The sequence below is a fragment of the Theropithecus gelada genome, chromosome 7b (genome assembly GCF_003255815.1).
Source record: "Theropithecus gelada isolate Dixy chromosome 7b, Tgel_1.0, whole genome shotgun sequence".
NCBI lineage: Eukaryota > Metazoa > Chordata > Mammalia > Primates > Cercopithecidae > Theropithecus > Theropithecus gelada.
The window spans coordinates 56,961,754-56,987,146 of record NC_037675.1 but is presented as its reverse complement, the minus strand read 5'-3'; the positions used below and the strand labels follow the sequence as shown (position 1 = coordinate 56,987,146).

Here is a 25,393-nt window from a genome sequence, read left to right as displayed (position 1 = left end):
AACTTCAAAAGCCATCAGAGAGACTAAGAGGACTTAACCAAACACAACATGTTAAATTTTGCCTTGGATTCTAGTTTGGGGAAAATAGTTAAAAAGCTGTATTGGGTACAACTGACAAAATGTGAATAAAAGTTTAATATTGGATAGTACGTAACTACTGTTTCCTCTTTTTGGATGTAATAATGGTACCACTGATTGGTAAAACAATGTCTTGTTTTCGGAGATGCGTGCTAAAGTACTTAGAGATAAAATGTCATAATGACTAAAACTTACTTTCAATTAGTTTAACAACAACAAAATATGTAGACGTATAGAAAGAGATGAAGCAGCTGGAGGATTTACGGGTGCTGTACTATTCTTTCAACTTTATGTGTGAAATTTTTCAAAATAAAAAGTTTAGAGGAAAGAAGCAATTGGAAAATTAAAAAGCAAAGTTATCCCTGGCTATTAACAGTTGATCAGAAAGTCTAAAAAGATCACTAGGACATTAAACTCTAAAGTGCTATGTAAACATATTACTGAAAATGAAAAACTGATCCATATGATAGCCAAGGTTCAGTGTAGAAATAAGATAAGTTTTTCTCCACAGCATTAACTCTTGTATTTCAGGAGCACTATGAAAGGACTTTTTCTTTCAGAAACAACAGATGACTGAATCACATAAGAATCTACTTGCTACAGGGAGTACGGAGAGCACACACACAGCTTCACCTCCATTTCTTCTGGATAATACTGTAAGCCTCTCCAATACACTACTGATAAATCAAATATCAACTTTAGGAAAAAGTCAGAATCGACTGACAAAACTTGTAAGAGGCTGGCCAAAAAAAAAAAAAAAAAGACAAAATGAGGAGAAAAGAAAACAGTGACAAAAGGGATCAGGGAACACAGTGCCTGAATTAGGGAGAAGAAAAGCACTGATTAAGAACACAAGCCCTGTGCCCAAACTACCTTGATTTAAACCCCAGCTCATCCATTTATTAGCTGTATGACCATGGACAAGTTATAGAATCTCTTTGGGTCTGTTGTAACATGGGAATAATAATACCTACCTACCTAACGCACAGGGTGGTTGTGAAGTTAAACGAGTTGCTACATGTTGGAAGCATGTTTATGCTTACAGACATACTCATGAAGTATCAGCTATTTAAATTATCATCCTCCCTCAACAGGATTCTACAAACTGGTTCCAAGATAAGGTAACCTGGGATAATAAAGTTTTCTCATTTGGTTAGAAACACACCTAGAATACTTAGAAACCAGGCAAATGTGAAACAAAAAGAGTAGATATCTGGGAACAAAAAAGTATATTATAAAATGCCAATACTGTCAATTCATATAAAAGGTATCTTAATCAATCTCCCACTCCCCCCAAATGGAAAGAGGAGGATGGTAGCCTTTTCTTTTTTTGATTGGGGGGGGGAGGAAAAATAGGCAATGGGAAAAAAAATTTCCAAAAGAAAAGTTTTCACAAATTAAAGATAACAGTTAAATACACCTACCCCTACAGCTCTAAGAAACGCTAAGTATTATGTATCAGGATTTAGAAAAACCATATTACTGCATATTATCTCTTACATATTTGTTTTTAAAAACAACTCTCCCTTTATTGAAATATGTGCAGCATTATCATAAACAATTCATATGTACTTGTGTATATTTTTAAAGGTTTCTTGACATCAGATATATTAACCTACTACCTACATTCCAATGATTAAGAAATGTGTATTTTCAATTTAATTATCTCGTGTCAGTTTAAATAGAGTACACAGGAGGGAGAATATATGTAGCAAAAATGATAGCTAAGGATAAAAACCTGAGGGTAACACAAACATTTAAAGGGTATAAAGAAGAGCTATGGGAACCAAAACATAAGTACATAAGTAAGAATTATCAACGTCAATGCCAGGTAGAGCCTAAGGAATGAAGTTCAAGAGTGCCTGGTGTCGGCCGGGCGCGGTGGCTCAAGCCTGTAATCCCAGCAGTCTGGGAGGCCGAGATGGGCGGATCACGAGGTCAAGAGATCGAGACCATCCTGGCTAACACGGTGAAACCCCATCTGTACTAAAAAATACAAAAAAAAACTACCCGGGCGAGGTGGCGGGCGCCTGTAGTCCCAGCTACTCAGGAGGCTGAGGCAAGAGAATGGCGTGGACCCGGGAGGCGGAGCTTGCAGTGAGCTGAGATCCGGCCACTGCACTCCAGCCTGGGCTACAGAGCCAGACTCAGTCTCAAAAAAAAAAAAAAAAAGAGTGCCTGGTGGGCCTCTATTTTCATAACAATCCAGCCTATCATTCATGATATAATACTGTCAACCACCCACTTGCCAAACCTGGACTTATGTTTATCAGCTGACAAAAGAATGTTGTGCTATCACTTAGGGGAGCTGCCTGCCAACTGTGTTGTGAGGGTATACAGATATATTTTAATAAATTACTACAATTTTCTAAATCAAGAAGAAAAAGTGTTAATATCAATGACTCATATAAGTCTCAAATGTAATACAATTAAAACAAATGTGGCAACAGACAAGCCAAAAATAGTTCCTAAGACTTAAAATGAGTAGACTATGTATTTAGGAAGAAAAGGAAAACATTAAAGAACACCTATGAGATGCTAAAGAGAGAATATTGCTTAGATCTAAAAGCAAGGATAATAGGCAATCTTTTCATTGTTTAAGTTCTCTAGAAATGAAACCCTTCGCTTATAACACCAAGGTCTAACGTCAGCATTTTTGACATATTTCATAAGTACTTTCAGTATCTTATCATATGCAAAAGAAGGGCCTATATTGGATCTAGCAATTAGTGATCACTAATGATTTTTGCAAAAATGATTTCATTGGAATAGCAGGAAGAAAAGCCATTCTAGAGCAGATAAAGTAATCAATAACAATAAATAAGTAGATACTAAGAGAGCATTTTCTTAAGAATACTAAATAGTAAAAAAGTCAAAAATAAGGGTGGTAATCTGAAGGAAGTACAAGGTTAAAATAAGTCATCTGGGCATGTTTTCAAGACTGAACAGAGGGAGCCAGTGGAAAGAATAAGGCTGAAGTCCTGGGAAGGAGAGATGGAACAGTTTCCCTAGGAAGCAAGGTTATTTCCTAATTTGGAAAAGTGAGGAAATGTGGCAGAATTTTTACACTGGGAAGCTGGAGAAGTCAGCTTACCAAGGATAAAAGATTTGGGATGAAGCTTAATTACTTTTGCTGATATGCTGGGCTTATTATATGGAAAGTCATGTTTGAAATAACTGACCTGAATTAGCATTTTGAAGGAGAGCATGTGTCAAGGTAGGCCAGAGGATGATCACTCTAAAGTGAGACAAAATGCTCCTGTAACATCAAAATGGAAGTCCATCCCAACTTTTCCAGGACACATAAGCTCTCCCTGAGGCCTTGTCTAGCCCAACACAGTATTATCAGAGGTTCTGAAAGGGATAATTCAGTGATGAGTTGCCCCTCAGGGTCTCCAGGATATCAGGATTATTTTAGAGAAAATAGCTTCAAAAGAAGAATATATGAAGCATTCAGTGCATATTTGAATACTCTAATTACTCTAGGCAGTGTGACTTCAGTTATTCATAAAACAGGTAAAATCCAGGTAGCAACTGGGGGAAAAAAAAAACCAGAAAAACAAAAACTGCACTCACCAGCTAGAATACAAGTCATTTTAAAATGCTACCAAACCTGACCCTTCCAAGGTAATATAGACAATAAAAGCTCATAACATGACTTGGTTAATTACGGGTTTACTTATCCTCAAGTAAAAATCTCACTTCAGGAGCTAATGAATGAATTTCTTAGATTACCTAACAAAAGCAAACTTAAATAAAAATCAGCTTTCAATTTTAAGAAAATGTGGTGACTTTACTTTCAGTTCAGCAATCTTACCTCAGTTAAAATGTTATGGTCATTTTATTTTGGGAGGGAGAAAAGGAAGAAGGAAAGGAGAGGGGAGAAAAGGTCACAGACAGAATCAACTACCGAAGCAGTTGCAGGTATTAAGGCAACAAACACAAACCCAGGCAGCCAAGTTACAAGAGAATCTGTTTGATACAAAGGTCAAAGGAGGCAAAGATAACCCCTCCAAGCTACAAGACCTTCAAAATAAGCACAAAATAGAACTAAAGCTCCAAGAAAGCTAAAGGCTATCATCTGGAAGTTCTGAGACAGATAAAGAAGAAATATTTCCTCTAGTGAAGTGAGTTTCCTTTATTTATGTAAATATACATTACATATACACCTAATGTCAATTACCCATAGACAACAATATTTCAGTTGTCCTTACCTAACACCTGGTAGTGCTCTTTCTCCTTTGTGAGCTGTTGGTTTACTGCCTGAAGCAATTGCTGTAACTGTGTTACAGTCTGATTTAGACTTACAGACATTGTCTCCTTCTCAGAAGACTCCTGAAAAGAAGATGGAAGTGATGATAAACTCCATACACAAGGAAAAGAAATGTACAACCAAACAACAGAAAATGTTATATTGCTGATTTAAATACAAACACATAAAAATCTGAACAATGACACGAAAATCAACAACAGCAAAAAACACACAGAGAAATACTGTTTGCTAACTAGTGGTGCAAACTAGTTGGCACCAAAGAAAACTGCGTTACAAATGTTGTCACTTGGCCACAAAAGAAAAAAAAATCTAGAATCTATGACTATCAGAAACATATCCATTTTTTCTTTCAGAGAAAAAATTTGCCCCACAAAGAAAGCACACTCCAAACAGTAAAAAAAGTTAATATATACTGAGCTCTTACTAAGTAAGTGCCAGGCACTGTTGTAAGTACTAACTATTTTAAGTGTTTTTATGTATTAACTCATTTACTTCTTTCAAAAACCCTACAGGATAGGTACTATTATCATTGCCTTTTACAGATGGGGCAACTAAAGCACAGAGTGGCTAAAGATTTGCCCAAATTCACATAGCTACTAAGTGGCAGAGCCAGGATTCAAACGTAGGCAGTCTAGCTCCAGAGTCTATACTTTAAGCCAGTGACACCCAACCTTTTTGGCACCAGGGACCAGTTTTGTGAAAGTCAATTTTTCCACAGATGGGTGAGGGAGGATGGTTTCGGGATGAAACTGTTCTACCTCACATCATCAGGCATTAGATTCTCATAAGGAGCATGCAGTTCACAATAGGGTTTGCACTCCTATGAGAACCTAATGCTGCCGCTGATCTGACAGGAGGCAGAGCTCAGGCAGTAATGCTCATTCGCCCACCACTCATCTCCTGCTGTGTGGCCTGGTTCCTAACAAGCCACTGACTGTTACCTGTCCACAGTCCAGGGATTGGGGACCCCTGCTCCCTACCTCTCAACACAAACCTTAAAATTAACATACCTCACTAAGCAAAAATGAGATCAAACATCACTACATTTTAGGGATAGGATATTTTCAAGAAAGATGACTTTAGGAGACGGACCTTATACATTTTTGGTCTTCACACAGGTCACAAGGTAACTAGCTCAGAGATCTGGGGATGAAGAAAATACATACCGTTTCTGGGGAAACATCACTATTTTCAATAACAGTAATGTCTCCAGCAGCTTTTACTATTTTTGACTGGATAAGCTCCAGTGACTGTTGAGCCTATAAGGAAAGCAATATGGTAGGTACTAAATAATACAGTTGATAAATACATAAAAAATGAATAATTTTATTCACATTGTAGAAGATAAAAGCTCCTCTCAAACGATAAGGTTTTTCCCTCCAAAATGAAAATAGCTTCACCCCCCACCAGATTATAAGAACATATGTTCACTGCTTTTAAAAGCTTAATATAGAAACTATATAAAGAAATTTAAAAACAGAAATAACCATAGTTGATATTTAGGTTAGTATTAATCTAGATTAAAGGTTAGCCAAATCTGGCCCAAAGCCTGTTTTTGTACAGAACACAGGCTAAGAACGTTTTTTACTTTTTAAAGGGTTATGCTGTGGGGCGCGGTGGCTCATGCCTGTAATCCTAGCACTTTGGGAGGCCGAGGCGGGTGGATCACCTGAGGTTGGGAGTTCCAGACCAGCCTGACCAACATGGAGAAATCCCATCTCTACTAAAAATACAAAATTAGCTGGGTGCCTGTAACCCCAGTTACTAGGGAGGCTGAGGCAGGAGAACCGATTGAACCTGGGAGGTGGAGGTGGCAGTGAGCCAAGATAGTGCCATTGCACTCCAGGCTGGGCAACAAGAGCGAAACTCCATCTCAAAAAAAATAAAATAAAGGGTTATGTTAAAAAAGAGACAAAAATATTCTAAAGAGATCACGTGTGACCCACAAACCCTAAAAAAGCTTTGGGATTTGTCCACCCCTAGTTTAGATCCCTCTCTACATATTATGTGCTTATAGAAAATATTACATAAATGAGCTTTAACATACATACTGCTTTATACTTACCTGTTTTAAAAAGTATGTTATTAACCTTTTTTTTTTTTTTTTTTTTAAAAGACAGAGTCTTGCTCTGTCACCTAGGCTAGAGTGCAGTGGTGCAATCTCGGCTCGCTGCAACCTCTGCCTCCTGGGTTCAAGAGATTCTCCTGCCTCAGCCTCCTGAGTAGCTGAGACTGCAGGTGTGCACCACCACTCCTGGCTAATTTTTGTATTTTTAGTAGAGATGGAGAGGTTTCACCCTGTTGGCCAGTCTGGTCTTGAACTCCTGACCTCAGTTGATACGCCCACCTTGGCCTCCCAAAGTGCTGGGACTACAGGCGTGAGCCACCACACCCGGCCATTATTAACTTTTTTTAGTCAAATATTTATGTGTATTTCCAATCAAATGTTGCACAATATTTCTACTGTATAGGCATGGGACAGTTAATTGTCACCTATCATTGCCATAAGATGGTATGTAAGTAAATAAGATGGTATATCTGTAACTTTAAGCACTTGTTTAGTATTTTTAAAGTACTTTCTAAGAAACTACATTGCTAGGCTAAATTGCATGTTTTATATTTTGATCCAGAGGTCAAAAATTAAAATCATGTATCAAAGTAAACTGACTGCTCAACCATGACAGTGCAGTAAGCATGAAAATTTGTCCTCTAAAACAGACCCAAATTCACATTCTGTCTACACTAAAATAATCTGAAACACTAGTGGATTTCTAGACTTTTACGTAACAATTATAAACTATAAGCATATAGAATCAAAAAAAAAATTCAACTCTTTAAAAGGAGTATTATTTTTAAAAATGAGATAACTTTTAAAATCTATTAGAATATCAAATATTTAAACATTAGACAATATCCAATACTAGTGAGGGTATAGGGAAATACATGTCTTCATACCATGTTGGGAGCAGTATAAAGTATTACTGTTGGGTTTCTGGGATTCCATTTTATACTATCAAAATTTAAGATGTGCGTACCTCTTGTTCTTGCAATTCCAAAGAGTGACATTTGTTTTGCTAATGATGATATATCCCATAAACACTATCATAGCTCTAAAACAGCTTTGATATAAGCATATGTGAATTCTACCATTAAAAATATCTCAAAATAGAATTATAAATAACCTGTCAAGCCAATGCAAAGAAATGCAGTCCTAAAAATCATTCATTTGCATTGAGATTAGGAAAAATATATTTGTATGAAGAAATAAATGAAGGAAAAATTTCTTTAAAAAAAACAGAAATTTATAACTTTGTTTTATCCAAAAGACCAAGAGAAAAATACTTTGTAAACGAATACACAGCCAAATCCCAATTTAAAAAAATATATGGATGCAGCCGAATTTTAATAACTCCAACTAAATTTTACTCTGTACTTTATAAAGCAATTAAATATAGAAATGTGATGAAATAATGAGGTGAATTAAGAATCCTGGAAAAACAAGCCAAAAACTTTCGTTCCAAAATAGTAACTAATAACAAGCAGCTTAAATTTATAAAAGGTTAATATAATGATGCAAAACAACAAACCCAGAATTAGCAGCATAACTTTACTTAAGATTCGACACACAACATAGGCTCATGATACTACATCTCTAGGACAAACAGTGCCTACCTTATGCAAATCACCAGCTACCTTCTGTCTTTCATTTTGTTCAGTTCTAAGTTTTGTGAGTGTTTCATTTAACTGTGCCTTCAACTGTAAAAATAAAGGAACATCACAATTAACTTAATTTGCATCATTCTTTGATTATGCTGATACCTATAGGACTGAAGAATGAATGGGATTGCTAACAGTTATTATGCACAGTGGATTAGCCAATATGCTGCACCAGATGTATAGAAAGGCTAAGCAGTAGAGGTTTCCATCTGTAAAGCTAAACATAAGAAAAGCCACAGAAATGAACTAGTTTAGAGTAGAAAACCACAAATGCAAAAACACAACCATCAAATTCCAGTAAAGCGCCTTTTAAAGGTATCGGTATTTATAGTCACTGAAATTATTCCAAATTAAAAATCAAACAGATACTTTACCCATTAGTTTCTAAAGGTTTTCTTAATCTATACAGTTAAGAGTCAATTATATAATATTTTTAAAGACATTGAACAGAAGACTACAAATCCAATCAAATTAAAACTCCCAAAATACTGACCATCATTTAAGGCTTCACTAAGGGGTAGTACAAGACCACACTGGCCTAAATTATACCATCAAGAAATGCCTTACGATACACCTATGAATAACCAATCTGTCAAAACAGAAAGTTCTGTAACTCCAATGCAAATATATAATGCCACTTCTCTGATTTTCCAATTAAATATGAGCAAGGAAAATGAACTATATTGCTCCCAAAAAACTTTCTACTTATTCTCATAAGGTAATTGTTTTTGCTTCCCACCCATGGGCACTTTTGAAACAGTTCTGGAGGCCCAAAGGTGGAAATACAAGGCAGTGACATTTAAAATTGGAGGGAGAATTAAAAAGGGGCAGCAGTGGGGCAGAGGGAAATTCCACTTGGAAATTTTATCTGAGGAACTCTGTAAGTACCTAAATAAATTTTGCTCCTTTATATAACTTTGAGTTTTAATATTCTCCATCAGACAAATGAACCTTTTGGTGGAAGAATACATAAAGTACATACAGGCAAACAAAGCTATTTTATCACAAAAAGTAGCAGCAGTTATCCTGAGCAAACAAACATCAAAATAAAGATTCCTAACTCAAGACTAGGGGAAAAAAGTAAGTATCAACCACTCAAAATAATCTCCTGACAGAACTAGAGTGACAAAAAATCAAAATAAAGCATTAAGCTGAGTGGAGATGTAACCATGTAACTGTTGAGTCAGCCACTAAGCACAAAGTTAATAAGTAAAATCTCCAACAACTAGTTAGAAATGATTTTTTAAAAACATATTATAGGGTGAGGACTTATAGTCATGACATATCACAGTCTTAATCTGTGCAATGTATAGCACAGAACTAGTCTCACAATGCAGTGTGAATGAGTTCAATTAAAGCAAAACACTGGTAAATAAAACAAAGATTTAAAAATTAGAGGTGTAGGGCTCTGCGTGTATAGGGCTGTGTGTGTATGAACTTCCCTAATCTGAAAAACTCTGAAATGCTCCAAAATCCTGAACTTTTTAAGCACTGACATGACACTCAAAGGAAATGTTCATTGGAGCATTTCAGATTTCGGATTTTCAGATAAGGGACATATACAGAGCAAGCATATAATACAAATAATCCAAACTCCCCCCAAAAATTGCTGGTTCCAAGCATTCCAGATAAAGGATACACAACCTGTATTTCATACAGCTCTAAAAATTGATTCCCATAAATTTTTGCCATAACAGGATACCAACCACAAAAGAATGAGTTAAAAGTTTTCTTGGTACATGGAGTAATGCTAAAAAGAAAATTCCAAACTGGGCAGGGTGAACTCTGGGTAAGGAGAAAACTTACTGTAATCTTCTGAGAGTTTATTAAGGTACTTAAAAAAAAAACTAATCCCTGTGCTGTAACAATTTTTAACTCACAAGGAAGACATAACAATTGTTTGAAACAGAGAGCAAGACAGCCATATTTGTCTAATAGCTAAGTCTGTCACAATCAGTACAGTTTTTAGAAAACTTAAGAATAGGAATACAGGGTACTATATGTTTTAAGACATTTAACTAACTTTATCTCAAAGTCTATGCGTTTAGGATCACCATGCTCGAAATATGTTGATAATAAAGACTTTAATGTTTTTTAATATTTGTAATACATAGAGAGACTAGGTTAAAATTAGAAACTGGATTACTGTCCTTGAATGAAGAATATGTGTCTTTGGCTTTCAATATAATCTTCTCCCAGGTTAGAAAATAAAAGGCCCCATTAACTATGATAGTCCGAGAAGAAAATCTTTGTAACTCAGCCAACCTTTATTTCATTTCTTTATTCACAGAAAAGACCGCTGTTTGAGAAAACAGGATTTATAAAACATGGAAAATTTTGAAAAAGAGCTGGAAGCCAAACATGCCATTGTTAAGAGCTAAGAAAAGAAGGATCATTTTAGGAGTCAAGAAATGAAAGATAATCTTAGGAATCATCGGAATATGAAGATTATCTTAGACTTACAAAAAGGCCAAGCTAAAGATGTTAGCAAAGAAAAAAAAGCTTTGATGGTTTCTCCACATGTCAACAAAGTGTTTTCAGTGCCTACTTGATACCCAGTGGAGGACAAGCATCTTACCAAATTTAGCTCTTCATTCTGTCTTACTGCTTCAGAATATGAATCATCAAGTTTTTTCTGCAATTCAGTCAACAGATCTTTCAGCTGCAATGAAGTTTAGAGTTTAAGATTGATCTCCTTATGATAGCCCATGTTTTGTATTCTACTCGGAAGCTCTGCCACAAACAACTTATACTGAAATATCACTGTTATAAACTTAATCTGAATTGTGAAGCAAGTTTGAAAAGATTCTGTTGTAAGTACCTCTCTGACTTCTGTAACATAGGTAGATCGTTCCATCTCTGCCTTCTCTAGTTCCATTTCCAAATGTTCTCGTTCTCTTCTCAGCTAGCAATTCAACAAAGGAAAAGTTAACACACTTAAAATTTCCTTTCATAATATTTCCCCACAAGGCAAAGTTATGACACTTATGAATATAAAACTGTATCAACTCAAACACTACCCAAGATATTAAGAGCATAACTATAAACTAATCTTAAACCATACATCTTCAGACAACCATTAATGCTAAAAACAAATCTATAGGTTATAAGTAAAACAATCAAATAACATACATTTTCAATATCCTTATTTTCTCTTCTTAATCGCTCTAGCTCTTGTTCTGAAGATGTAAATGATGACTGCATCTGAAATGTGAAACAATTATATGGCCAAGTAAACCACCAAGGATATAGCGGTTTCTATCCTGTAGAATTCTGAATCAATTAAAAGACACTTCCAAGGTTTTGAAATAAATCTCATTTAAAGTCTTACTGAATTTTAAAAGACCTTAAACATGAGAGTCACACTGAACTTAAATTGTGGTCAAAACCTACTCCAGTTGTATATTAAGCTCAGCTGAAAGTGATTAATTTTTGATTACTATTAACTGATATTCAGCTGTATTTATTCTGCAAGTGCATTAAAGTAGAGTACTATCAGCAACTGTAAATTCTGTACATTGGTCCCAAAAAATAAGTGAGTAACAGATGGTACTCCTTATCACGCTGAAGTAAATGGGAGAAAAATTAAGGTTGCACAATAACATTCAGGTCCCACAAATAGAAGAATGACTAACTTTTTCTTGAATTCTGTATTATGGGTTAAATACTTTAAAACTGATTTTGAACCCACTATTCTTTACCTTATCACACAATAGTTCTATAACTAGCACTCTACATTCTATATGATTACCCTTTAGTCATACTTTAAAACCAGTGATTTTCAAACTTGGGTGGGCATTAGACTGTTCTGGAGGGCTCATGAAGACACAGACTGCTGCCACCCCACATACATGTTTTGGATTTGGTAGCTGGGTTGGGGCCCAAGAATGTGCATGGTGATGCTGATGCTGCTGGGGCAAGCCCCACACATTGAGAACCACTGCTCTTTAAGCTTTTCTTTTGTAAATACCTGTTTAATAGTCTTGTGTGATTCATCGACCTTAACTTTCCATTTATTTTCTTCTTGCTCAACACTTCTCTGTAGCTTCTGTAAAATTCCTTCCTACAGACAAAAGTATAGTTGTTTTGAAAAATTCATGTTCTAATGCCAAGATAAAAACTATTTAAGCCATGAAGGAAGAAGGTAATGATTTAAAGTAAAATCAAAAGGTAGATTAAAAATCATTTCCTACTGTTTCTGCAAGGACGGATTTGTATTTTTCACACTCTAGCTGTAACAATGTGTGCATTTCATCAGCTTCTTTCAACTTGTGCTCTAGAACCTGCAAAGAATGAAATAAAGAAAACTTCCATAATTCTACCAGAAAGTTTTGTGCTTCAAGTTTGTTTTAGTACTTAATACTGTATTATGATAAATGGTTTCAAAGTATTTCACAATGACACACTACATTTCGACCTTTCTAAGTAGCAATAAAGTTCATTCAATGACCCCTTTGGTCATTTTTATTAAACAATGCTATAATAAAAAGTCTTGGTACTAAAGTCTTTAGTCAGGTGGTAAGATCAAAGCAGATCCACATGTGAAGTACAGTCACAATGCCTATGCTACTACACACATGGGAAACAGGGTTTTATTCATGCCACTTGAGATATAAGAAAACAATAATAAAAAATCTCCCCAATTTCAGTAGCCAAGGATAAAAACCAATCCAGTTTCTAAATACCTCTAATGATGTATTTGGGGATGCTTCAGCAAACCAGTGAGATTCTACCTATCTCAACTGATCTTTACTTTTTAAATCTAGGCTAAAAAGATAGTAAGAGATAAATATTCAATTTTAGAAACAATTAAAATACAGAATGAAAGGAATGGCAAACACTAGCTTTGTAAACAAACCAAATGCAAAGACGACCTACTGTATTTCAACTAAAATTTAAACAAAATGAAATCACCTTCTTACACTCTCTCAAAAGAGCCTTATTTGATTATCTTTTATCTTTTCCAAGCTCAAGAAGGTAAAATCTTATTTGCTTCTTTTTTCTATGTTTAAATTACAAACAGTTCATTTCTTGAACTAACCTTAACCTCCTCTGACCCTGAAGTTCCAGCCATACATTCTTTTGCCTTCTTTTCAAATCCATGCAACCATTCACTATAACTCTGTGGATGAGAAAAGTTAAAATCATTAATTTTCAAAAACAAAAATCTAAATAAAACAGGTCAAACATTTAAAATAATCAAATTAGATAATTATAAAAGAAACCTACACAGACAAACAGGACACTGCTACAAATTTCAAAGAGGAATGTAACTACTATGTAAGTTGGACATAACCCACTTTTAAAAACAAGCACTAAAAACAGACCTACGTACCTACCATCAAAATAAAATATTATATACCTAACCAAGAATATTTTCAACTGAATTCTGCAGTTGCAGGTAGAAAAACTTGGGTTCAAATCTGGCCTCTACCACTTACTAGCACCAGGACAAATAATCTTTAAAACACAAAAAACCCAGAATGATTTTTCAAAACTGTTTCCAGATAAAACGGTTCTCAAAAATGAAGTATTTTGAGTTCATAAAGTGAAAGTTCAACTGAAGATGTTCCATTTGGAGGATTTCAAATTCTATGAAAATGCTCCAAGGACTCTAAAAATATTTCAAATTAGGAAATATTAAGTATTTTAAAATCCTAATGAGAAGTGATATGCACACACATTTACTTATTTAAATCCAACAAAAACTCAATTTGTGCTGACAGGTTAGCTGATGTAAATATGCATCTATTACAATTTTGGCATTTACTCTAAATTTTAGAATAAATTACTCTAAATTATTGATGCTTATCTGAATTTTACACTTTGATAAAGAGTATCTGTGTGTCAGATACTTTAACAAATTTCCTCTTATTCCTTAAGTCTTTGCATTAAATTTAAGATAAAAAACTCATGAAATTTTTATTAACTGCTATAATATAAACTGTTACATATGCAGCTGAATCAGGATTCTCTGCAAACTATCAAATAACAAAAAACAAGTAGATGCTGAGTCACTCCATAGTACAATACCTTTAATAATATCAAATTAGTTTTAAAACACTATTTAACTTTCTTACAATATAAATCTGAACCAAGACTAAATGTACACTATCAGAATCCTACTTAACAGTTTCAACTATTGGTACCCAACATAAATTAAAATAAGTTAAAAAACTAGTTTCGTTGCTTAAAGTTTGTAAATCTCCCTCTAGGTCATATAATTTAGATCTCTCCTATGCTGACTGCTCAGCAAAACAATAAAACAAAACAGTAAAAAAATTTATATATTTTTATATCTACTGATTATCTTGACTTATCCTAATGTTAATGAAGCCTATTGCTTTATTATTTTATAAGGTAAATAGTTTATTGTTCTTCATATCTTTACAAACCTAAAATGCCAGAGTCTAATGTTAGCACACAGAAAGTTTAGTACATTTCCTGTAGACTATAGCAGAAATATTCAACTTTTAACAAGTATATGAACAAAAGCCAAACAATATCATCCATATCTTATGATGACTTATAAATATTTATAGTGTCAAAAAGATTTGGTTACTGACAGTGGATAGTATTGCTGTTAAAAAAGAAAATTTTTACTGTTGGTGATCTTATACAATCTTTGAAGGACAGAAATTATCAATCATTAGTTCTCTTGGTTCATAAACTACTGCCAAAAAATACATCCCCCAATATTATTTTTATAAATAAAATATAAAGTAGAAACAAAAACGGGTTATGCCACAAAGAAAAAAAATTAAATATATTAATAATAACCCTTTCTCTTAGGTTTGATTTAACAACAGCACTAGAACTGATAGCGTATCTATACATTTACTCGGTGCTAGATATCTCATCAGTTCAACTCAAAAGCGGTAGAGATCTCCGAAACTGATCAAATCTGAACATATCCTCGATAGTTACAATGGAAACAAAGGAGTTTTATCTCCTTACTTGAAATAAATGTAGGCTATACTTAACTCAGACTACAAATAGAACAAGCCATTAAGTTTACTTACCCCACCCCTAGCACCCACAGAGCTCCTTGGAGAAATAGTTGATTCTATGTTTGGGGCAGGAAATGTATATGATAAATCAGGAGCACCTTATCATACCACAAAGCATAGAAGCTATCAAAGTTTAGCAGCATTGTGTCAAAACGACTTGTTAACCAACCTAAATAAGTTCCAATGGGCCAAAGGAAGACAAGCAGACATTACGAATCTCCTGATGAAAGTGCACACCACTGCCTATGAAGTGGTCTTGCCCCTACTCTACCCTACCCCCAAAATACTGAGCCTTAATCTGACCAGGAATCAGATTCCTGATTACAGATTTGACACATAAAAGATATATAAAGAAAAGAGGAACATGCTACCACCACAGGGATTCAGTCAACTAAATCCAAACTGTGGGAAACTTCATAGGAAACCACTAAGTCTTTTGTTTTTTTTTTAAAGGAGGTGGGGTGTTGCTGAGAAAGAGTGGGAGAACCCGTGGATTAAAAAATATCTAAGAGATGTCTCTAACCAGTTATATACTGACCTTATTTGGATCCTGATTAAAACAAACTACAGTAAGTTATTATTAATAAAATAGACAATTTATATGACAACTGGAGAAATGCATACTATACAAAATTAAGAATGTGTTTTGAAGTGTAATATGATACTTTTTAAAGACAAATACTTATGTTTTAGAAATGTGTACTGAAATATTTACGGATGAAACGCTCTGATGTTTGAGTTCCTTCAAAATAATCTAGGGAGTACAGGGTAGGAGGTAAAACATGATTGCTTATATGCATGCCATGCGCTGATAAGTGCCATGGAGAGATGTTGGGTACATCGGGCCTCATTATGCTTGTCTCTCTACTGTTGAACAGTTTTCCATTTAAAAAAAAAAAAAAAAAAAAAAAGACCCTACACTCTATTTTAGGAAACTCACATGCACATTCACTGACTTTCTCTGTCCTCAAATAATTATTGTTAATTCTCTGAACAAACAAGAACATGTACTACCTCAAATAAACCAAGTTGTTCTATGTTATCTGTAAGATTTCTGCTTGAAGAAGGTAATAGATGACCAAAAATCTTGAGTTTTAAAACGCAAAGAGCCTGGTTCATAGTATCAAGTACATTAAGGAAGTGTTGCTAAAACTAAGAAGCAATCACTTAAAATTAAGTTTTAAATAAAGCCATTAAGAATGTTACCATATTGGTTTTATTAGCATTAAAAAACACTTCTTTCCCAAATGATGTTTTTAATCCCCTAAATAACGTTTCATAAAATGTTACAGAAACAAAAGTATCAGGTAAATAAAAATCAGTTTCAAATCAAGTTATTAATCTTTACCGAAAAGCACCAGCTTAACAATGGGAAAGATCAAGGAATCAGCACTCTACTGAAACCAAGAGGAGTGCAAATGATGTTGCTTATTCATACCTTTCCTGAATAATGTCATCATGTTAAAAAAAATAATAAATTAGTCTTACCAAATTAGAAGGGACAGACACCTTTGGAAATAATTTTTTGAGAACTTCTTTAGCCTCCAACTCAACAGCTTCCACCTGTTGTTGTCTTTCCTAAAGCAGAAGATGAACCAAATCAAACTCACAAGATCACAGAATTTTTTAAAAACAGAAAATAAAAAACTATGATGTCTTAAATTCTACAGGAAGAAAAAGTTTAAAAAAAAAGTTTAATACTGACAAATGTTAAAATTTCCCACTTTAAGATATTAAAATGCTCCCATAAGAAAAAATCTGCAAAATCTCTAAAGCATCCTAAATACCAAATAATGCCTTAGCAATATCTGACAATATGGACATTTTCCTTGGCATTTAGAAATCAAGTGATTTGCCTGTCCAGAACACTTCAAAAATAGACATACAAAAAACACTTCTTATAGCTAAAACTTCATAAACTACCGATAGCAGAAAATACACATTGGAGGAACATAACTGAGGTTTATTGGCTGGTATATCTCTATTAAAAAAAATGCATCACTTATGGACCATATAATGTCATGGCATTAAAATGGTAACTTCCTTATTTCCAACTTCAAGGCCATGTGAAGTATTTATGCTAAACAAGGAGGACCATCAAAATCTGATGGATGATATAAATGGGAAAAAGAACAAGGAGCAACTGATGGCATATTACTTCACTAATGCCACACATCATAAAAACTAGTTCTGACACTTGTATATGGACTCTGCTATAAATTTACAAGTATTACAAATGTGTAAGTCTAAATTTGCTGATATTAAATCCAAGTCTAATGCATATCAATTATAACTCAAAACCATGGTTTGTCAAAATTAGGGTAATGACTTATCACACACCAAAAAAAAAAAAAAAAAAAAAAATCCAAAAATTAAAACACCCCCCACAAAATTAAAAAAAAAAAAAAAAAAAGACCCCTATAAAAATGCACATCTAAACCAAGCCAAGAAAATCATCTAAAAACAACAGTCACAAAGTTCAACAGGTGACAGGAAGCCAAGCAAGCTAGAAACTTCTCAACCATATCTTTCCCCCAACATTTAGATGTGAAATTTGAAATCTATCACTGATTTAAGGTCTACACACTTCAATTTTAGAAAATCTAATCATATGAAAATTTACAAAATAAACAGCTGCAGATTTTGCCATTTTCCATACACACAAAAAGCTGTTAATTAAAGATCAGCAGATTTTTACAATAGGTGTTTTAATAGGGTATTTTCAATAATTCAATGAAGTCCACTAATTTTCAGGAATATACCTAACTACATAAAATAAGGAAAATAATTAATGCTACTTCAAGGATATTAAGAGGTAATTCTTATCATTTGACCAAAGCAGTGATCTTTAAAGAAAACCGGTTAGCAAACGAAACACTGAGGAACAGCTTTTTGAAAACTTTCCAAGGAAAAAAACAGACTAAAAGAACAAAGTGTCTAACATAACCAAGAGCCACAAACATGGGAAGTTACTTTTATTTGGTATCAACAATTTTATCTAAGTAGTTTTCATCTGACATAGTAGTTTGGTTATAGATAGCAATTTCCATTCCACTTTAACATCTGGGAAAGATCTAATATTGAAACTGAACTATAATTTGCATACCATCTTTAAATGAAATGTATACAAGTCTTTTTCAGTAGCTCCTAAATACTCCTAAGAGTATTTAGCCTTTAAAAATAATCCTGTAAAGACGGCATATATCATCCTCTTTACATTTTTGGTAAGCTGACCATAACTCATTTCTAGTTAAAATACTGAAAGTGTTTCACATAGTTCCTTCTCATCACAACATAATTTACAGCACTGGGTCAATCAACATCTCTTTCACCTATGCTATCTAAGGACTGTCTAAATTCCATTGAAATATAGAAGACTTTCTATTCTATTCTCTGCAGATCTTTAGCTATGCAAGAAGGCATCATGCACAAGAATTCTAGCTTTCTTTTAGAATCATAAAATGCAAAAATGCCTATGGCAAGTAGCATGTAACTTCTTGTAGGAATGGCATGATGAGCCCGGATACCCAGTCTCACTAACAAAATAAAACCAAAAAGGTGGCTCTTAACCGTCAAAAACAAAGTAATAGAAACAACCAGAAACCACACTAAAACCCTGACAGAAATGACTGTACAATTGCAACCACTCCCAATGAAATAATGAAATGTCCCAATGAAACGTCCTATCTGACCTAGATTTTCCTACTCTGTGGTCCCAATATACCTCCCAGCTATCTCGAATTTAACCTTTACTGAAAATTATGGCTAGATGAATAAGGATGTAGTTAAACACAAATCCACTAAGCTATAGGAAATATAACTATAAACGTATACTTGCTAAAAAAAAAAAAATTACAGAACTATTTTATACTTAAAAATTCCTTCAGGTGTCACTAAGACTTATATTAAAGATTCAATAGAGTACCGTGGCACACAAAATATTTTCACAGTGCTAAAATGAATCATGTAGGTTCCTTCATTTACCTATCTGCAAAATTCAATACCCCTGTTTCACATTTATTTTTGGCAGGAATTTTCAAAATACTTGACTGGACTGGCAGATTCAATTTTTTCAATCTTTAAAAACAACCTCTCTATGACAATTCATTAGAAATCTTCACACTCAATGGTACAACTTGAGCTCAAGGAGAATGTCCTCCATTGTTCTGAAGACAAAGGGGGCTATATATTTCAAGAGTACTTCACATACTCTGGTCAAGAGAATTATCCCTTGACAGTAATATTTCATCTAAACATGCCATATATGTCATTGCTATCCAGTAATATATGAAGTTTCAGTCCACCACCTCTAAGGAATCATTCCCAGCAACATACCGAAAGTTGATGCCTTTCCTGTATTTAAGACTTTTTAACATTTTTCTACCTTATCTGTAACATCTTGGTGTGCCCTCCAAAACACCTAGTTTATGGCACATCCTACATATTCAAATGTGTTTGTTAATTCACCTAGATTTCTTTGGTTCAAAGTTTTCATGAAAGTTATCTTAACCAACCCAAAAGGCGCATATTGTCTGACAAGAGGTTAACATCAGTCTTCTGAGACTCTTCAGCTTAAAGTTGTGCTCAACAAAGCCCAAACAATCAGGTAATCACAACAAATCAGCATGCCCAAAATTAAAGCTTCAAGGAGTAGATGAAAAAAGCAGAGATGACAGAGATGATAAATGTGGACAAGGAGATTTTATATTTAAATTGCAGTAAAAGTAAATGCTTTAGTCTGATTTTAAGACAAGCTGCAGATTTTCTCTGTTCAGTGGATTGTTTCTAGGAGTTAGCATTACAACCTTGGAAGTCTTGTTCACTTTGTCCTGCAGCATTTTTTCAGTTGATGCCAATGCTTCCATTGCTTCCCAGTTTTTCTCCCGAAGGTCCTAATCATTTTTAGAAAGAATGATTTCAGTTTATCCATTATTGAAAGATTTTTGCTTTTTTACTTCATCAGTATTTTGCACTGCATTTAAATGCTGGTTACTGCAAAATTATTTCAATGGGAAAATATGCATATTAGCAAAAAAATAAAAAGCAATGTTTAGAAGTTTGAATGAGAAAATAAAGACGCCCACTTTTCATGTTTTAGTATATATACCAAATAGGCCAGCTTTTAAAATAACTACTATGCACATGTGACAAAGAAGAAAGCATTCAAAAGTAAAGACACAAACCAAGAATACATACATAATTTCAGGTACATTGAACATTAGAAGATTAAAGACAGAGCAAATATAGAAGTATTACAAAAAGCTTTTCATCTGATGTTTAAACAAGGCTCAATAACACTCATAGGACTTTCCACTGCAGTGTAACATTTTTTTCTCTATGTTTTAATACAATTAACATGTTTCAAATCTACCTAGGAATCCCATAGTAACCCACTGTGTTCTATGTCTTTCTTGGCATGGCCTAACATTCATGCCACAAAACAACCTTACATGAATTGTATGAGCTAGTTGATCAAAGCAAAGGGGAAGGCTGGAAGGCTATAAAATAGATTCTCTTGGAGGAGACAGAGGTTATTAAAAATTGAGAGATCTGGATTTTAACAACATTTCATTCACAAATATAAATATAATCTTCTATATTTCAGTCTTTTTTCCAGAATGAGAAATCTAAACAGATAAAAACCAACAACAAAAAATAAAAAGTCAATAATCACCATTTATTACTTAATATATACCAACCACTGTACTTGGCAGTTCACAAATTCTCATCGTTACAACAACCGCATGAGGTATTTATTCTCATTCTATAGATAGGGAAACCACAGCTCAAGTAAGTTAGGAAACTGAGCCAAGTACACACAGAAAATGAAGTGGCAGAACTAAAAGGAAAGACTGACACTGCTATCTGCTGGCCTCCAGTGTCCTGGCTCTTTTCACATGGGTTCAGTGTCTCCAGCGCTGCTGCTGCTGCTGCTGCTGCTGCATTACCATGCCCTCCTTATCTCAGAATCCCAATAATAAAACACAGTTAAGATGTTAGCAGTATATCGGCAAGTTCACCTCAAGTTTTGTGGCTAAGCAATGCTGTTAGTACTGTTATACCAACACACAAGCGGCAATTCATGTACCTAATTTTGACAAACTCAGGGGTACAAGAAAATGTCAACTTGTTAAATTAACAATTTAATGCAAACTTTGAAAAATAGAAAACACACATCCATTTACTAGCAATACTCCCTTAGATTTCCGTAACAGTTTACCCTTGCTCAAGTGTTAGCAATCACAGTACAGTGTACAAAAATTTCTTCTCTAGCAAGAATGCTTGGACTCTACTTTATAGGTGTTGTCCTCTGGTATGAGAAAATTTAAGAAATTCTACTAAATTCATTATTTGTCTACTAAGTTATTAATATTCATATTTCTGAAAGCACTATCCCTCCCCTTTCTAGTATAAACATAGTTAGGTTCTATGGCCTCTAACACACTTAATTACCAAAATTTGAACCACCTCTCAGTTAAAAATGAGAGGTTCTGGCCAGGTGCCATGGCTCACACCTATAATCCCAGCACTTTGGGAGGCCGAGGCAGGTGGATCACTTGAGGTCAGGAGTTCGCGAGACCAGCCTGGCCAACATGGTAAAACCCTCTCTCTACTAAAAATACAAAAAAAGTTAGCTGGGTATGGTGGTGCACACCTGTAATTCCAGCTACTTGGGAGGGTAAGGCAGGAGAATCACCTGAACCCAGCAGGCAGAGGTTGCAGTGAGCCGAGTTCATGCTACTTCCAGCCTGGGCGAGAGAGGAAGACCCTGTCTTTAAAAAAAAAAAAAAAACCAGAAGGCTTTCAAAAGACCTCATTACTGAGTATACTGGGTTTGAATACTGGTATTACTTTTGGTTTACAAAAAGGCCAGCCCAATCTAAGAGGAAATATCTTTGATTTTAAAATACCAAGCTGAAAAACATGTTTTCCAAATAAAAGTTCAACAAAAAGTCAACTGCACTTTTAGTTTTTAAAAATAACTAAAGGTGTAATAATTACAACTTAACATTTAAATATTTATAAGAATAAGAATTCGTCTTTTCACTTATTTTAAAAAAACTGTTCTCCAATAATGCCCCACCCCCCGAAAAACTACACACGGAAAATAGTACTTTCTCACAAAGATTAAGAAATCTAAAGTAAAAGTAGATTAAAAAAAATTCCTGGACCATATTTCAGTGTTAAAGTAATAAAAAGAAAAGCTTCATTCTGATTAAGATTTACTTACATTGTTTTTCTTCCTTTGGTGTTCAACTGCATCCTTCAAAGAATCTAACTCATTCCAGAGACCACTTATCTCTTTCTCTCTTTCTGAAATTCTAAACCAGAACATGAATACGTGTAGCAAGATTTTAGGTAAACAGTAATACAACTCAGATCCCTACCTATCAACATTTGTTACTACAAAATAAGAATATCAAGAAATGGTACCTTGAAAAGTACATTAAAGAGTCTACCTACTGTTTAACATAGAAAGCCCATCCTATGAATTTCAGAAATGATTTCTAAGTTTTTATGCCCAATATGGTACGCTTAGGCTTGTGCTAAAGAGAAATCTCATTCCCTAAGAAACAGTTTATGAATATATTAACTGTTGTAGCTATTTATATTTTTACTTGGGTCAGTACACAGTAGCTATTTTCAGAGGAGTTAAAACGGATGTAGAAGCAGTCCCTTAAATATTTTTCTTCCCAGAGGGCAATGAAATCAGTTATAACTTTAAATGGCTAACCCACAACAAAAGTATAATATTAAAGTGAGCTCAGTGTTTTCTTGCCATTTTCATACCAATCTCAGCATTCATGTTTTTTTCTGCTACTGTTTCCCAGAAACGCAGAATGCAATGGCAAAGATTCATAATTTGATTCTGTTATAGTTGAGAGTGGCTGGAGTAGAAAGTTAAATAACAAATAGCTCTTCGCTTAGAATCAGTGTCTATATAAGAAGCTGGCAAACTAAGGCTATGGGCCCACTCCACAGTCTGTTTCTGTAGGTCCTCGAACTAAGAGCTGTTTCTACATTTTAAAAGTGTTGTTTTATATATACATGTACACACATATACACATATATATACACATGTATAAAACAGACCTATGTGTCCCACAGGCCTAAAATGCTATCAAGGCCTTTACAGAAAATGTTTGCCAACCTTTGCTCTATATAGTCAAACTCAAGATTCGATTTAACAGTCAATAATTCTAACCTAGTAAACAAGCAACTCTGTAAACCAAGATGGAAAAACATTTAGATTATTTAAAAAAAAAAAAAAAATTAACAATTTTCCCGATGATAGATCACTTACATCATCTATTAATATACTTAATGTGGTTGACATTTTAACATGTTGAAACACACTAACTTATGTGAAATGACCTTAAATGTAGCCTCACCGAGAAAATTACAGGCTAACAAGAAAAATGTATCAGTTAAAAAAAAATCTCCTTAAGAAACACAACCATAAAGACTACATATATATATTTTTTTCTTGGTGCCAGGCTGGAGTGCAACGGTGTGAACTTCCTGGGCTCAAAAGACCCTCCCACTTCAGCCTCTGGAGTAGTTGGAACCACAGGTGCATGCCACCACACCCAGAATTTCTAAACTTTTTGTAGAGACGAGGTCTGACTATGTTGCCCACGCTGATCTCAAACCCCTGGGCTCAGCAATCCTCCCGCCTCAGTCTCCCCAAGTGTTGGGATTACAGGTGTGAGCTACCACATCTAACCTAAAATTTCTTTAAAAAATGAAGCTAAGCCAAAATTTGCATCATTCAATTTCACAATCACATCTAGAAGAAGACCCAGTAAGATAACTGAGATAATAGAAGGTGATTTAGAAAACCCTGCAAAGCATAGTTTAACTTGATCTGAATGCCTAAAAAAACAAAAACAAACATCTCCCTCAACAAAATATTCAAATCCAAGTACTATAAAAAAAGCATCTTAGCCAAAGGTACCGCTCAACTCTAAACTATAATTCAAGATATCTAAATAGAACTGTAAAAATCAGGTGCCATTTGCAGTTACACTAAACTGCTTATTTGAGAACGGTTTATCACATAAAAATAGTCACTACTTTATATACTGTGAATCAAACTTATTACTTACACTTTTAATAATTCTTCATGAGGGGGAAAAGAAGATGCCTATCAAAAGAGTTAAATGTTATTTCAAAACGAAACTTTTCAGAAGACTTAAAAATATTGAAGCTTTTCTCAGATATACATTAAGAAAACAACAAAAGTAAAAATAGCATATATTTCATATAAAAGTCACCCTGACTTTAATCAAATAATTTTAATAAAAACATGTACAAATCTGTAAAATGTATTGAATGCTAAATCCAATCTTCACTGTCGCAACATACTTAAACTCTTCATTTAGTAAGTATTTTTCAATTTCCCACTATGTGTATGGAAGCATATCTTAAATTTTCAAACCGCACAATTCATATTTGACTACATAAAAATGTTAAGCTTCCAAGTTAAAAAAAACAAAAAAAACAAATGAAATCAAAAGAAAAACTAAGATAAGTTATGTTTCCTCACGTTTAACAAAAAGTTAATTATACATCAACATGCAAAGGTACACAGCCCTTCATATATGGTATTTATTCCTTGGTGACAATAATCTCTCAAGCTTCTTGTTTGCAAGGACTCCAATTTATTTGTTTCTCAAAATACTATCAAGTCTATCCATATACATTCATAAATTAATTTAAAGGCTATTTTGGGTAGCATCTTTTATAAAAACACATTTTGGGTTTTACCAAGCAGAATTATAACTTGAAAACCTCTTTTAAATAGTAGTACACTATCGCTTATGATACACTTGTTAGTTTCTCTCCAGTTACCAATGTTTCATTTGGGAAGACAGAGTGTGTACACACATCTTTAAGCCAACCGCTACAGTATTTAAACTGACTTGCTAAGAATTCTAGGATCAGAAAACACACAGAGATACAAAACAGAGCTGGAGTACAGGCAATAATATTATTTGTGTATACATTATAAATTATAGATTTGTTTTACTTTGGATATGACATAGCAAGTTGCTTTTTTATATAAAATTTGATAAACATAAATAAAACATACTTTATTCTCAATAAAAATGCAGAAATGGCAAAAATACTTATATGTCACTGGTTATATAATTTTTTTGCCACCTAAGTGAAAGGCAAGACATCTAATAGTACCTACCTGTTGGTAGTTTTGTTGTTTAAGCTGTTCAATTTGGGACTTAAACAATTTGTTTTCATCTTGTACATCCTAATTAAATAAAAATTAAACATCAGTATCTAAACATTTTTTTCC

The 25,393-nt window shown here is 34.1% G+C and overlaps 1 protein-coding gene across 9 annotated transcripts in view; it reads right to left on the bottom strand.

Moving 5' to 3' along the window:
• KTN1 (kinectin 1) overlaps positions 1-25,393 on the bottom strand; it is a 104,627-nt gene that overhangs the window by 916 nt on the left and 78,318 nt on the right. For 3 of the 9 annotated variants that reach the window (XM_025391250.1, XM_025391251.1, XM_025391249.1), the window contains 13 exons: positions 25,280-25,348; positions 24,189-24,226; positions 22,310-22,400; positions 19,884-19,970; positions 16,567-16,656; positions 13,110-13,190; positions 12,262-12,351; positions 12,039-12,131; positions 11,201-11,272; positions 10,890-10,973; positions 8,024-8,107; positions 5,518-5,610; positions 4,293-4,413 (listed from right to left, as the gene is read on the bottom strand). In XM_025391250.1, coding sequence (XP_025247035.1) covers positions 4,293-4,413; positions 5,518-5,610; positions 8,024-8,107; positions 10,890-10,973; positions 11,201-11,272; positions 12,039-12,131; positions 12,262-12,351; positions 13,110-13,190; positions 16,567-16,656; positions 19,884-19,970; positions 22,310-22,400; positions 24,189-24,226; positions 25,280-25,348 — 1,093 coding nt within the window. Of the gene's footprint in view, positions 1-3,260; positions 3,317-4,292; positions 4,414-5,517; positions 5,611-8,023; positions 8,108-10,646; positions 10,731-10,889; positions 10,974-11,196; positions 11,273-12,038; positions 12,132-12,261; positions 12,352-13,109; positions 13,191-16,566; positions 16,657-19,883; positions 19,971-22,309; positions 22,401-24,188; positions 24,227-25,279; positions 25,349-25,393 lie in introns of all 9 variants that reach the window. The other 6 variants (XR_003120429.1, XR_003120430.1, XR_003120431.1 and 3 more) reach the window with 6 other exon arrangements.